A 14937-nucleotide genomic window follows, 5' to 3' on the forward strand; every position below is an offset into this window, starting at 1 on the left:
CTGAACTCACCATATGACCATCTTGATATTATTCAGCATTTGCTCTCATAACTTTAACATGGGAGGGAGTGAAGAGGGATACTGAAAATTGTTTTCTTTAACATTGGGAACCACATAGATAGTCCATATCTGTTCTAGAATGCTTGAAATACTCCAGAGTCATTAACTTGGTAGCTTCAGCAATCTGACTTTGTAACATCTTTGTAAGACAGAGACATTTCCCCCTTCCTTATAAAAAGAAGAATCAATGCAAAGGAGGAGGAATAAGACTATCTGACTGTGAGAAATGAAAGAAGGTTGCTCTTTTGCACAATCCATATATCTATATTTAATACATCGCTATGCAATATTGCAATGACAAATTTTTCATCCTATGAAACCTGCCACAGATTATTTCCCATGCTTCCTAAAAGGCATTTCCAAGTTCATGTCAATGTACCTTTAGATTCAGTGGTTAAAAGCAAAATAAATTGCATGGCAAGACTATTCTGTTTGTGACTTTCCTGGAAACATCTGGCATGGAAATATTTCTTGGAATTCTTGGAAATAGTATATTGGATCAGGCGGTGAACATGTGCACACAGAACTTGTCAAATCACACCATGAACCAAACTATTACTTCACTAGTATATTTCATTCCTTCTGTAAGCACTGATATCCCAGGCCTCTTATCAGAAACTGTTATCCTAAATTCTTCCTACAGAACCGAGAATAAAGTATATTTGAAGTAAGCCTCATCTGGAAACATAAATGTAGAGAAATTAAGTAACAACAAGTAAGAAAAATTGAAAAAAAATAACTATTTAGTTGTAATATTTGTTTTCCCTCTCTCTTTCTATATATTTGCCATTGGGAGCCTGAATTTAGTCTATGGAATAGGCTGGTCTTGTTTTGTTGCCTAAGATGACTCAATTTGCCACATAGCTCTTGCCTAAATCAGCAACATCTGATGCATCTGCTCTGTTGTGGTTATTTGCAAACCTCAAGATTGGTGAAGGCAGCAAAATTGTTCAAAAGAAAAATTTCTTGCTTGCTTAAACTGCCTTTCCGCAAAATTAAGCATGGGTCATCAATTGTTCAACTAAGCCCATACAGCTAAAATGCACTGCCCGCCCCCACCTCACACACACAGACACAGAATGGCATTAACAAAAGAAGAATATAGTAACTTAGCAGATCACCAAGGCTAAGATTGTTTCCTCAACTTTGGAGTACACACCAAGGCATGCAAATTATACATTTAAACAAAGCACAAGCATATTTCAAAATCTTGATACAAAGTACTATATTTCACTTAAAGTTATGACACTATTTTTTTAAAATCACAAGCTGTTATTGCATTGGCAATAGTGTTGAATCAACACTGACTCCTACATATGGAAATATTAAGGGAGGCCAAAATTTTCATCCCAGAAACCACTATTCCAAGCGAGTTTTTCAACAAACTCTGAGCACACTGAAACAATGAGAAGGGGAAGGAAAACAAGTCAATGAAATGAGCTTACAGGGAAAGTATTTTTGCCTTGAGGGACATTTTCAAGCAAAATGGATGCCACTGATATTTACAAAAATGAATAGAAACAACACTAAAAAGTTAACTTGGATTTTGATACACACCCTTCCATAAATATATAAAATGCTTATATAAACACAAAGCGAACAAAATCAGAGATAAGTAACATCTCCTTTTCTTAGGCTATTTTTTTTTTACTTTAAGAACCTGTTCTTCACTTGTTCTGATTTGAGTTTTTTTTAAAAAAACCTGTAGGATTTTATTATCCCTGCATTGCATTTCGTACTATAAGGCATTATAGTTTGATGCTATTTAAAGGTTTGTTTCTTGAAAAAGTGCTTCTATTTATTGTACTGCTGCTTCTACTGATGTTTCATTTTCATAAGCTAAATTTTAAAATAGAACATCAGATTACATACATTTTAAGTATTAATAAATAAATCTTACAAAATGACTAAAAACTGCTACTCCCAATCATGATGCCTGATACATTACTATATTTCCACAATTAAATTTCTCTTAACATTAGTGTTCTGGAATACTGTATTCTTTTCCAGAAAGAAAACTGGAGCCCAATTTTAGTAATAATAACAATTCTTGTTTCTCTTGCCATTCCCATTCTCATGTCACACGTGAGAGCAAAGAACATTTTTTTTCATTGACATAGCTTTGTAAGACGCCACTGAAAATTTTATATTAAAGAAAAGGTACTGAACAAAAGTAGCGTGGATGACAAGCAAGAGAAGGAGCTGCCACTTCACTTATGAACAAGAGCCAGACCTTTCAAAGCCGGATGGAAAGGGCAGACACAGGAACAGGATATTTTTGCTCGCGAAAGGTGCCGCACAGCTGCTTACCTATTTGGTCTTCCGGAATCAGAGATTCAATGGGAGGATCCAGTTCAGAACTCTGAGATAAATAGCTCTTTACTTGGGTCATGAACTGCCGAATAGTTTGAAGCATGTCTGTGCTGGAAACATGACACTCCTTGTTCTCCTGTAGAAAACTTATATAGTCCTGAACTAGGCAACCAAAATAAGTACGCTTGTCTCGAGACATTTCTGCTATTTTCTTAACCATCCTTTTCTCAGGGGTCATGAAGGAACTGAAGACGCCACTCATTTTCCTCAGCTGGGATTTGACAATTTTGGGAAGCACAAATGAGCCGTTCCTTTTTTTCTTGGGCTTCAAGGGTGGTGCCATGCTCTCCTGGTCGCTTTCCCCCTCGAACTCCTCCAGGCTGCTGTTGGTATCCCCATCGTAAGCAAAGAGCGGCATGCTCCGATCAAAATCCAGAGAATCAGAGGAGGATGTGGAAAGGCTCATGTTGCTTAGTCTTTGCCTGCCTCCATTCCACTGCACTTGTGACTCACGGTGTGTAGTTAAGCTGTTTTTGCTCTCCAAGTTCTGCTGAGGCGGAGCTCCACCTGGAATGCTGGCAGTTTCTGTGCCATCCACCAAATTATGGCTGGGTTCATTTACTGCTGAGTTCTTTGCATTGCTCTGTGCTAAAGAGAGAGCCTTTTTTTTCAGCCGAGGTGGTGGGATAGGAGTTGGCCTCTTCTGTATCACATCCAAGTTGGAGTGTTTGCTGTGACTGACAGTTTCTGGCAGACTGGCCTGGTTTGTAGTCCTGGACAGCTGAGGGTGTGCAAGAAGGCTATGAATAGAAGGTGGGGGAGGCCTGGGTGGGGGAGAACAGGATCTCTCAGGGCCATTCACATCTTGTGCTTTTGGACCTGATCTTTTCAGATTTCCACCAACATCTTGGCTATGCACTTTCAAGAAGAGAGGATTAATAAAACACAGGGCTCCGTTGGTCTGGCTGCATTCCAGCTCTGAAGGCGTTCTGGTTCTTATAGAATGAACTCCATTTATGAGGCAGAGCTGCTGGGAGCTTTTATAAATGCTGTCTGAAGGCAGAGGCTTCTGGAGGGGTGAAGATTTTTGCAGTTTGTTGTTAGCTGGAGAGCTCCAAAAATCTGAAAGTCATTATTTAGTTAGCAAAAGAATGCAAATATTATGCCTCTAGTGCTTAGAATGTTCTACTCAAAAAGTTTTGCTCTAAAGGGGAGGGGGGGATTTTATAGGATCAGCTTGAAACCTTTGGGTCCTGGAGTTGAAAAAAGGAAATATACATACAGTCAAGTACAAGGTACAGTTTACCAGGGTTACCTACTACACAAGCTTAGTGCATTCAAGAATAACTCTGCACTACTACACCCCATCAGTTAGCTCCAAATATTTTCTAATTGTAACTCAGATGTGTTGGTGTTGCTTGACATTAATTCTAACGATCTGCCTTGTTGTTTCCTAAAAGCACAGAAGAAGAAATACTTCTGGAAATCCTCTTTGTCAGACGGAACACTGCCTTGAATGCAATGTGCCAGGCTTTCTAAGAAGTAAGCTGTCTTGAGAGTTCATCAATACCAACAGCATTTTTTAAAAAGGCCATTTTCTAAATCTGATCCTCTGTGATAAAATTTTTAGTGGCTTAACTCAGACATTATGCCAAACATGGCTTAATTCAAATATTGTGCCGAACTGTGGTTTATGTCTCCAGATAATTAGGTTTAGAGTGGCATACTTATTTTAGGTTTCTATATGCTAAGCGAGACCATGGCTAATGGCAAGAAGGACTAGAACTGGCGGTAAAGAAAGTACCCAAGTTCAAATTTTAATATGAATGTGAAGCTCATTTTGTTGCTAAGGTAGAAGGAGGGAACTATATAATCTACTTGAAGCACAGGCAGAATACAAATATAACAAGTCATCAAAATTATAAACACTGGGTCCCATAACTCCAGAAGTAGAAAAATTGTGTTTTAAAAAATAGCTTGTCACAATGCCAGAACTGAACCTTTGGCTTTAAATTCTGCTGTGGATTAATTCCATAACTTCTATGGGACGGCTTCTATGACTCAAACTAATATTTAGAGACCTAATTTTTTTCAGTCAAAAATAGCTAAAACATGCTTCCAGGCCACATGACAGTTTCAGACTTAGGAGAGAAAGTTTAACCCTTCTGCACCACTCATTTCTATATTCTTCCCCACCCAGCATGCCAGTTTCCTAATCTGTATTACCTTTTTCTAAATATGCTTCTCTCATGAAGAGAAACAGATACTCACTTCTGGATGACAAGAAGCAATTGATGTGTGTGGGGTTGAATCACAAAAGTGACATGCAGGAAAATATTCAAAACAGAAGTACCCAATATTTGGGGGCCATTGGGATATATAGAATTTTGGGAACATTTTAAGAACACCCACAAAATAGTTGACATAATAAACACGGCCAATCATAAAACAGTCTTAACTCAGAAGGAGAACAAAGCACTATACCAACAAATGTTATACTCTAAAATATATCTTTATTGGTCTCAGTGAAAACACAACTTGAGGTTGATGGTTTTCTTTGCAGCATTCCTATGTCCCATTGTTTGTTTTTATTAATGAAATTCAATAAATTAATGCAAAAAAATATGAGGGAGATTAGACGCAAAGCCAAGGAATGCATTATGGGCAAACTACTGCCACATTAGAGACTAGAGATTCAAATCATTTCTTCCTGATGCCACAGCTGCAATTTAACTCTGCCCTTCCGTCCCACCATTGCTGCTTTTACTTACTCAATCCCAGCTGAGCAGCCTCTTCAAGTTCAGACTCTGTTGTTGCTGCTGCAATTGCCTGAGGTAACTTCAAGGTGAATGGCAGGACATCCCTTATTTGGAAACAATTAAGACATTAACTTGCTTTACTCTTCTGCATCTCGCCTCTTAATGTCAGCAACAATCTCATCTTTTCCTCAGAACAAAAATGCTTTCTGTTGCCACTTCCTCACATCTCTACTAGATAGTTCAGAATGAACTTGTATATTGGGTAGTTCAGAATTTTTCTTTTTCTTTACAATTAGAGTGATCCACTTTTTCTTTACAATTAGAGTGATCAGACTGCAAGTTAAACAAACTTAAACATCACAAAATTGGTTCTCAACTGGATATTTTAAGAAAGATCTTAAAGGCATTTGAATTGTTGCTCAGTTGCAGTATAAGTGCAATACACATATTTCATTTGTCTAGACCACAAACTTTTTTTGGAGAAGTTTAGTGAATCACTGCAAGGCAAATATAATTGACAAAGCAGCAACAACTAGGTTTTGTATGCAAGAAATCCTTTGGTCAGCCTCCACATCCTACATAACTGATCTCAGGTGTAAGAGTTAGGATAAAAGTTGGATGGAGAACTGAGCGAGCTGTAATTAAATAATTCCAAAATAGATTAGGACGCAAAACTTTTTCAGGCTGAGCACTGAGCTTGCCCTTTTGAAATTAGGCATTTGTCAGGCTGGGGCAATGTCAAATAGCAAAATACAATTTATTTATTTTAAATGGATATAGCTACTGATCATTCCTATACATTTTATAAATTTCCTACTTCCATATTAAAAACTATACCTAGAAGACCACTTCTAAAGGGCTCTGGGTATTAACCCCTGGATTTAGATACTGGACACTTGGACCAGATAGATTGCATATATTTTAAATTTTATGATAGAAAACATCTAATTTACAAGATCAGGCAAATTATCAACATTTTGGCAGTACTTGTAAAGTATTTATTTCACCCAATTTTTGCAGTTGAGAAACCCATTAATAAATGGATATTTATTATCCAATGAGTTTCAAACTAATCCAACGTGATCAAGTTTCAAATACAATACATCGTATACACTGCTATGAGATGAGTATTTCTAGACAAATTTTTCTTCAATAAGAAATGTGTAAAACTGAAATGTGTCTCTTCCTAAAAGTTTTCACTCAATTAGTATTAAACAATGTAAGCAAATCATATGCATAACATTTATCCTGAAATCCTAGATACTTGATGGAAATTATAATTTTTTAATTTTGTTTTGTTTGGTCTTCAACAGACAGGCTTTAGAGAAAGCAAAGTTATAAAACAATACAGATTGGGATTGAGTCACTTACTGGATAATATAGTAAAACCAAGATCATCTGTATATGCTATATTTATTGATGTTAGGCATGCCTTCAAAAGTATATCCAGAAAGAAACTATGGAAAGCTTTGAGACATCAGCTGACTTAACATAATGTTAAGTGCATGAAAATACTAAACTGAAAAAAAACGGGCAATTCTTTGAGCCTCTCCCTACTATAAAAGGAGGCAAACAAAGCTGCATTATTGCTCCCTCATTATTTGATTTTTATACAAACTCCATCACCAGTTGCCTTAAAAAACAGAACTCCACACACTGAACATTGCAGGAAGCAAGCACCAGTATGACTTTACAAAGATGAGGCAGTGCTCTTGTCACTGAATGTAATAGGACTAAAGGATGGGGGGGGAAGGGGCATTTGTTCTTTATGCCTCTTTTCTGTTTGCATCATCATTTAACTAAGCAACAAAGCAAGGATTATGGTGCTCTTAAAAAGACCCCAGAGACTCAAAGAAGCAGTGGAACCAGTTGGCCCTTTTTCTAAATGACGGGTGTAAGCAAATATATTCTAGTTGCCATTAAACTCTTTGAACCCAACTTCTAACCCAACTCACATTACCTGACTCTGTGGTCTCTTCTCATAATCCCAAAAGCTTTAACCAAAAACTATCTACTATTGACCTCACCCCACTCCTAAGAGGACTATAAGGGCTGTGCATAAGAGCACAAACGTGCCTACCGTTCCTGTCCTATTATTTTTTCTTATATATATATGCTTATACTTCCTTATATTTCCTCATATATATGTTTATATACTATATAATCATTTTGTGTGAAGCTTGTGTATATTGTTGTGACAAAAATAAATAAAATAAAAAATAAATAAATACTTCGACAAATGTTGGGGTAGAATTAGAATAGGAAAGCATGCAACTCTGCTCGAGTCCAAGGTTTCTAGATTTTTTAAACATAATTTTTATTGAAAAAAGTTAGATAAAATTAACATGAAAATAAATAAATAAAAGTTAGAGAAAGACAAAAGATAAAATAAAAATGAAGAAAGCAATAAAGATAATAAAGAAAGGAAGGAAGGAAGGAAGGAAGGAAGGTAAGAAAGAAAGAAAGAAAGAAAGAAAGAAAGAAAGAAAGAAAGAAAGAAAGAAAGAAGCAACCTCTGCCCTCATTCAAATTGTTACAAAGATCCCTTGTGTCTTATATTCAAATCCTATTCAATCAATAATCTACAAATCACTATTTCACCTTCTTTCATTTTCAGTAAAAAATCCATAAAAGTCCCAGTCTTTTACAAAAAAGTATTTATTTCTTTATCCCTGACCAAACAGGTCAGTTTTGCCAGAAATGGCAAATTTCTGCTAATGTTGTCATCTTTACAATCTATTCCTCCACTATGGGTATTTCAATATTTCTCTGGCTTCTGGAAAAAAAATCTCTAAGTGGCAATACTGCCACTTAGAGACAGTTGAAACTAGTGTCCAGGTCAGGATAGGTAAGGTCTGACCAAAGCTGAATTTGCTACCAGAAGGCTTGGGCTTGCTGATATTGGCAGAATTCTATGTATCTAAAAGTTAGGGTAGAGCAGAAAATGGCACAATGTTGGCTTTTATGGATTTGCCAATGCTTTGGGGGATGGGATATGGTCACCTAAGAAACACCTAGGATTGAAAATACTCAATATGGACAGGCAGGAAGATTAAAGCAGCATTTCAGCAAGCATATTATTTATTCAGTGCATACCACATAAGCCACCTACTATTTAAACAGCACAGTCTGCCAAAGTAACACACCATTTTCACTCTTGCTCACTTTGCCATTTTCCCATCAGTTATCCTTGAGGGCAGATATAAGGCCACACTTAGACTACTGCATCCAGTTTTGATCACCATGTTATAAAAAGTTGTAAAGACTTAAGAAACAGTGTGGAAAAGGGCAAGATGATTAGGGGGCTGGAAGCTAAAACATATGAAGAAGGATTGCAGGAACTGGATTTGTCTAGTTTGGTGAAAAGGACTAGGGATGACATGATAATGGTGTTCCAATATTTGAGGGGCTGCCACAAAGAAGAAGGGCTCAACATATTTTTCAAAGCTCCAGAAGGCAAGGCAAGAAACAACGGAGGGAAACTAATCAAAGAGAGACTCAACCTAGCATGAAGGAGAAATTTCTTAACAGTCAAAACAATTAACCAGGGGAACAGCTCGCCTTCAGAAGTTGTGGGTGCTCCAACGCTGGAGGCTTTTAAGAAGATAGTGGATAGTCACTTGTCTGGAATAGTATAGGGTCTCTTGCTTGAGCAGGGGTTGGACTAGAAGACCTCCAAGGTCTCTTCCAATTCTGTTATTCTGTTAAAAATTCCACAAAAGGAAAGCTTGGGCCAGGCAGGCAAGGGCCATTAGAAACTCTTGGTCATGCTCTTCTGCAATGTTGTATTGCCTGCACACAGAATTTTGCTAGTTCTTTGATAAATGAAAAAATATTTTAAAAAATATTTACTCCACAAATTACCTGGCAAGTGGCAAAAATCAATTTAATTGCTTGCCAAATATTGAGATCCTTTTAGGAGCATCAAATTCATTTTGCAATGTTTAATATATTATAATATTGAACTTACGAGAACTGAGCAAAGGCACTGGCTTGTAATCTTAATAACAAAATATCTTATCAATCAATGAGTTTTAAAATTAAATATTTTAGTGTTTCACATTGTTAATAACGTATGAAAACCATGGTATATTAATTTTTTATTATATTATTTTAGGTAAGACATGTTATAGATATGTCAATCTAGCAGTAGGTAGTCTATCAAATTAGGTTAATACCTTATACCACGTAAGTATTTTAATTTCTGTTTCCTTTATCTACTGCTTTCTTATTAACTTAGTACCTTACTTAGTATTTACTGTTATTTTACGGAAACTCTCTTTTTTAATTTCTATAATTTTAGTTGTAAACAGAGGTGGGTTTCAGCAGGTTCTGACCAGTTTTGGAGAACTGGTAGTGGAAATATTGAGTAGTTCGGAAAACCGGTAGTAAAAATTCTGACTGGCCCTGCCCCATGTATTCGCTGCCTCCTGAGTCCCAGCTGATCAGGAGGAAATGGGGATTTTGCAGTAACTTTCCCCTGGATTGGCGAGGGAATAGAGATTTTACAGTATCCTTCCCCTAGAGTTGGGTGGGAATGGAGATTTTACAGTATCCTACCCCTGCCATGCCCTTCAAGCCACGCCCACCAAGCCATGCCATGCCCACCAAGCCACTCCCACAGAACTGGTAGTAAAAAAATTTGAAACCCACCACTGATTGTAAACTGTATTTTACTGATGAGTGAATGCAATGCGGCCCATTAATTCATTAATTCATTTGTGATATTTCAGATATTCAGAATCCTTCTCAGCTGTCTGCTTAGTAGCCATTAAAAAAGTTAGTCAGCAGTTTGATTAAGATTCTTGATATTTGCATTAACAAGGCAACCACAGTTTAAGAAAAGTTAAACAAAGGCTTTCATAAGAACATTCTCCATTACCTGCTAATACAGTAGAAAGCTATGAGCCTGAATAAATCAGCAAAACTTATTCCAGAGCCTTCCAAGGAAAAAGCTGAAAAGTAAAAGAAAACAGGCTCAATTGCACAATATATAATCTGAAAAATACAGCAAAACATGCTTCCTATGTAGGAATAAAGCTGCAATTCATAAGCTATTGTTTGTTAATAAAGACTTTTACCATAGTCAGCATTTCTTTTCCAAAATTCTTCAGTTATTTTTGCTTAAAAATAGCAAAGAAATAGGAAATATTTTAAAAATGGTACAAACTGACAACTGAGCTACAAACAATCCAAGAATCCTAATTTGAAATGGTTAAATCTTACTCTCTATATTGGAGGCTATTTGTCATGGAATCCACCAAAATAACAAAGCTCAGCTCCTGAGATGCTCCTACATTTTGGCACAACACAGAAGTGTTTGGCCACTGCTTTCTTTTGTGATTTTATTTTACTTTCCAGTCTAATACACAGCTCTGGAAATTCCTCATGGTCTCTCATTCTATTACTAATCAGCTCTGGACCTTTTTGTTCACATGTATTAATTTTGAGACGAATCCATTCAGTTGTTTTTCTGCCCCTTGCTGCACATATTAACAATATTCCTTCACAAATCAATAATCAATCAGCTGATGATATCAATAATCAATCAATCAATAATCAATCAATCAATAATCAATCTATTCGTTAAGTTCAGCCAAGGAAAGACAATATTGTAAACTACTTACTATAGATGCTTTCTTTTATTGCAAACTCTTTCAGGCAAAATCCCTTTACATCATTTGGTAGGCGTAAAGACAGGACTTTCTTCTGCATTCTTGACGACTTTCTAACAAGGAAAGTCTATTAAAAAAACAAATCAGAAAAAACAAGGCTTTAAATAGACTTAGTAGCCATGTTTTCAAGAATTTCATATTATGAACCTGCATTGTCTCATCTTTCATACAACTAAATTTGTAGGACTTCCAACAGAGATACTAATAACTTGAAAATCCAAAATAAGCTACAAAACTTAATATTTATTGATATTTTTAATTACCCAGAACCTGTAAATGGCAAAAAATATTGCCAAACTTTGTTCATAATGTTTACTCATTTGATCTTATAATATGCAGACATTAGATTTTTAAAATTGTTTGGGCCAAGAGTTAATATTAATTCCATGTTAACACATAAGGACAAACATCAAACTATACAAGTGCTACTCCAGTTAGCCAATAAAATAACTTTAATAATTGCTCTCAGAACAATAACCACTTTCCCATCTCTTTCTTTTTGAGAAAGATTCGATACCATAATTACAGAATAAGTGCACACATGTACAAATACAAAGTACCTACCAGAATCTTATGTTAAGTCGCCTGATAAAATTGTCTAATAGGGTAAAGGATGAAGAAAGATTTCTAAGAGAACTGTTGCTAGTGAGAGTAGCCAGCACTGGCCTAGGAGAGTCACATAGCTGCCTTCATCTAAAGCAGATTCATAATGTGTATGAATATTAAGAGTTATACGAATACAAGCAATCACACACACTTTTCTCTCCTGACTGGCATCTAGCCACTATTCATGTACATTAGTGATAGAAAATGACACTATGAAGGAAGTTATGATGTACGTGTGTTGGTAGAGTGCTTAAGGAGTTTGACTGGAATTGGGGGTTCGAAATGTCCTATAACCATGGAACCTCTGGGTTACTTTAGGCCAGTCACTGTCTCTCAGCCCAACCTATTAGAACAGAAAGTGCTATGAATTTTTGGAGAAAAGGTGGGATATAAATTTAAGAAGCTAAAAGGTGATTTCAGAACAGGAGAGAATGGACAGGGGTCTGATTCTAAAAGCAAGGCAATGCCCCAGCAAAGTATTCCTCTTGTTTTCAAGGCCAAATTAAAGTTGTTTCTTACTCCAGGAGGTTGAGAGCGTAGAATTTCCACTGCTTCAGCATCATTTAAGCCAAGCTGTAACCAGATAGGGTGGGTATGAAGAAGTTTATCTAGTATGCTGAGCTTATTGGGGAGACTATCATATCCAGAATCTCGTATGATATTTGCAAAATCTTTCTGATCCGGGCACACATCACCCATATCTTTTTCTAGGCTAAAACAACAGAAACAAACAAAAAACAAATTAAAAGCCTAAGTTTAAATTATTCAAAAATAATCCGTGCTTATAAAACAACCTTCAACAATGTATCTTGTTCATAGATAAATAAAAATAAATATTAATATGTGTTTGCATTCATTTTCAGTTGTATTTTATTGTAGGTGATACTGAGAGCAACTCTGTGAATTGATATAAGTTGTAAACTGTAAAATAAACAAGCCAAATCAGTAAACAAGCCAGCCCACCAGCAAATGGATTGGGCTACAAATGCAAATAGAAAAGGAAGTAATTACTTTTACTTCTTGAACACCCCTGAAGTATTTCCAACAAAAATTCTAAGACCTGTACTAGCAGCACTCAGAGGGATTGCCAATGCCCTTCTTAGACTAGACACAGGGATGTCTAAAATTGAGGTTAGGATATGGCAATTGATATTAAATTACAGGCTCCAGTTCTTTCACTGGAAATGACTCCTATTAATCATGATCGAGGGCTGCCCCTTGAGCTAGAACAATGTCATAAAAATAGATTATGACCAGAATCACTACAAATCTTGGGCTATGACTGCTAAACATACAGTTGTCCAAATATTTAATAACATTGAATTTCAGGTGGAAGTAAATACCTTGCCATACAGAAATAGGATTTGGGTGATGATGATTTTTTTGGCAAACGGCCAACTATCTCTCTTTATTGACATTTCCCAAACTAAGGAAAGCTTTCTTTTGGGCAAGGCATAATATTTTGCCTTTAGCATTATTACAGGGAAGATACTCTAAAATCACATTTGAGAAATGCATTTGTTTGTGTGGAACCAGAAATGTTGAAATAGTCCAGTATATGTTATTTTATTGTACCATCTATAGAGATATAGACAATACATATATCCTGCCTCTTTTACATGAGGACCCTGAGTGACCTGACAATACTTACATGTTCATCCTTTTTTTCAGACTTTAATCGCAGATAGTAGCAAAATACTGCCCAGCAGCCATCAAAATTAGGTGTCAGTTGATGAAAGGTCTATCAGAACTTTAATATACTTTTATTTCAACAATTACAATTTATTGTACTTTTCTATTTTTATGGGTTTTTTAGCTGTTTTCATTTATACCTTGGCTGTAATAAAGATTCATTCATCTAGTCATGTTATATAGCTCCATCTGCAGGTAGGAAGTTGCATATCCCTGGGCATGCACACAGCTCTGAAAAATAGGGTCATCCTTTTTTGGTAGGGGAGGAGATACTCCAGGCATGGGTATCACTCGTCTTCTAGCTCTGCAGACTGAGTTTAAATTGAAGAGACACCTTCTGCTGACGGTCCCAGTTTCAACAAAGTCCCCACTAGGTTTCCAGATGCAGTACTTGTAACAACACCCCAAATGAACCCCAGACCAGATCCCTCTTAGGGTGGGGCTGGAATATCTCCTCCCCTACTGAAAAAGGGTGTCTCGGGTAGGACCAACACCCTATTTTCCAGATAGCGGACTCAATACTCCAGGCATGGGACATACCAAAGCTGGCTGTCCTCATGGGTGTCTGGTCTGGTTCACTTGACATCCCCAGAACACACTGAAGGACCCGCCTGCCAAAGGCGGCCTCTGCAGAGGTGAAAGAGTCTAGCCGGTAGTGTCGAATAAAAGGTGATGGCAATGCCCAGGTAGCCGCTCCACATATCTCCTCCACCGAAGCCTGCGTCACCCAGGCTGCCGTAGCAGCAGCACTATGGGTAGAGTGTGCTGTAATTGCCCTTGGTTTACATAAGATCTGAGAGTCATAAGCCCTGGCAATGGCTGCCTGGAGCCACCTACTGATGGTTGATGCTGATACCTTCTGCCCCATTATTGCTGGTAAAAATGACACAAAGAGTGCTTTGGTTTTATGGAAAGCTCTTGGCCTCTTAATATAGATCCTCAAGACCCTCCGGATGTCCAGGGAGTGTCATTCCTTCTCTGGGATGAGATGGGTTGGGGCAGAAGTCCAGCAAGATCAACTCCTGTGCCCGGTGAAACCAGGAGTTGATCTTAGGGACAAAGGCAGGGTCGAGTCGCAATACCACTCGAGTGGAAGATACATAAATCTGACTTCACGGAGAGCGCTGCCAGCTCCAATATTCTTCTGGCCGATGTTATGACCACCAAAAAAATCACTTTGTATGTGAAAAAACTTAGTTGAGTAGTCCTGATTGGTTCGAAAGGCGCCTTGGTAAGTGCCTGCAACACCTTAGCAAGATCCCAGGTGGGATAATGGTGAACCACTAACGGTTTTAAATTGGTGGCACCCTCAGAAATCTCCTTACCTCCGGGCACAAACTCCCATGCCCCACAAGACAGGACTGAAGCTAAGGCTGCTACTTGCTTGCGGAGAGTAGCCAGGGCCAATCCCCTATCCAGACTGTCTTGAAGAAAGTCCAACAGCTATGGGACTGACACCTTGGTAGCTTCACTACTCAGTCTGGAGCACCACTGACTAAAAATACACCAAGTGGTGTTATAAATACGCATTGTGGACAGTCTCCTGGCCACCTGAATCATCCGTATGACACCCGCTGAGAAGTTCCGCACCGTCAGAAGTCTCCGCTCAACCGCCACACAGTCAGATGTAGCTATTGCGGGTCTGGATGGTAGATGGGCCCCTGGGTGAGGGAGACACTTTCGGGCAGAATCCTCCATGGGTCGGCAATCGATAGGCAGACCAGATTCACGAACCATGGGCATCTGAGCCAATGAGGGGCGATCAGGATCACCTCCGCCTTCTCCTGTAAAATCCGATTGATCACCCATGGAATCAATGCCATGGGTGGAAA

General features: G+C 37.8%; 1 protein-coding gene across 3 annotated transcripts in view; it reads right to left on the reverse strand.

Annotated features, from left to right (window-relative positions):
- Positions 1–14937, reverse strand: part of RIN2 (Ras and Rab interactor 2) — an 85998-nt gene that overhangs the window by 20040 nt on the left and 51021 nt on the right. For 2 of the 3 annotated variants that reach the window (XM_058178327.1, XM_058178329.1), the window contains 5 exons: positions 11933–12125; positions 10760–10874; positions 10015–10087; positions 5145–5236; positions 2371–3495 (listed from right to left, as the gene is read on the reverse strand). In XM_058178327.1, the coding sequence (XP_058034310.1) occupies positions 2371–3495; positions 5145–5236; positions 10015–10087; positions 10760–10874; positions 11933–12125 (1598 nt within the window). The remainder of the gene's footprint in view (positions 1–2370; positions 3496–5144; positions 5237–10014; positions 10088–10759; positions 10875–11932; positions 12126–14937) is intronic. The other variant, XM_058178330.1, reaches the window with a different exon arrangement.

This window comes from Ahaetulla prasina, chromosome 3 (assembly GCF_028640845.1).
Source record: "Ahaetulla prasina isolate Xishuangbanna chromosome 3, ASM2864084v1, whole genome shotgun sequence".
NCBI lineage: Eukaryota > Metazoa > Chordata > Lepidosauria > Squamata > Colubridae > Ahaetulla > Ahaetulla prasina.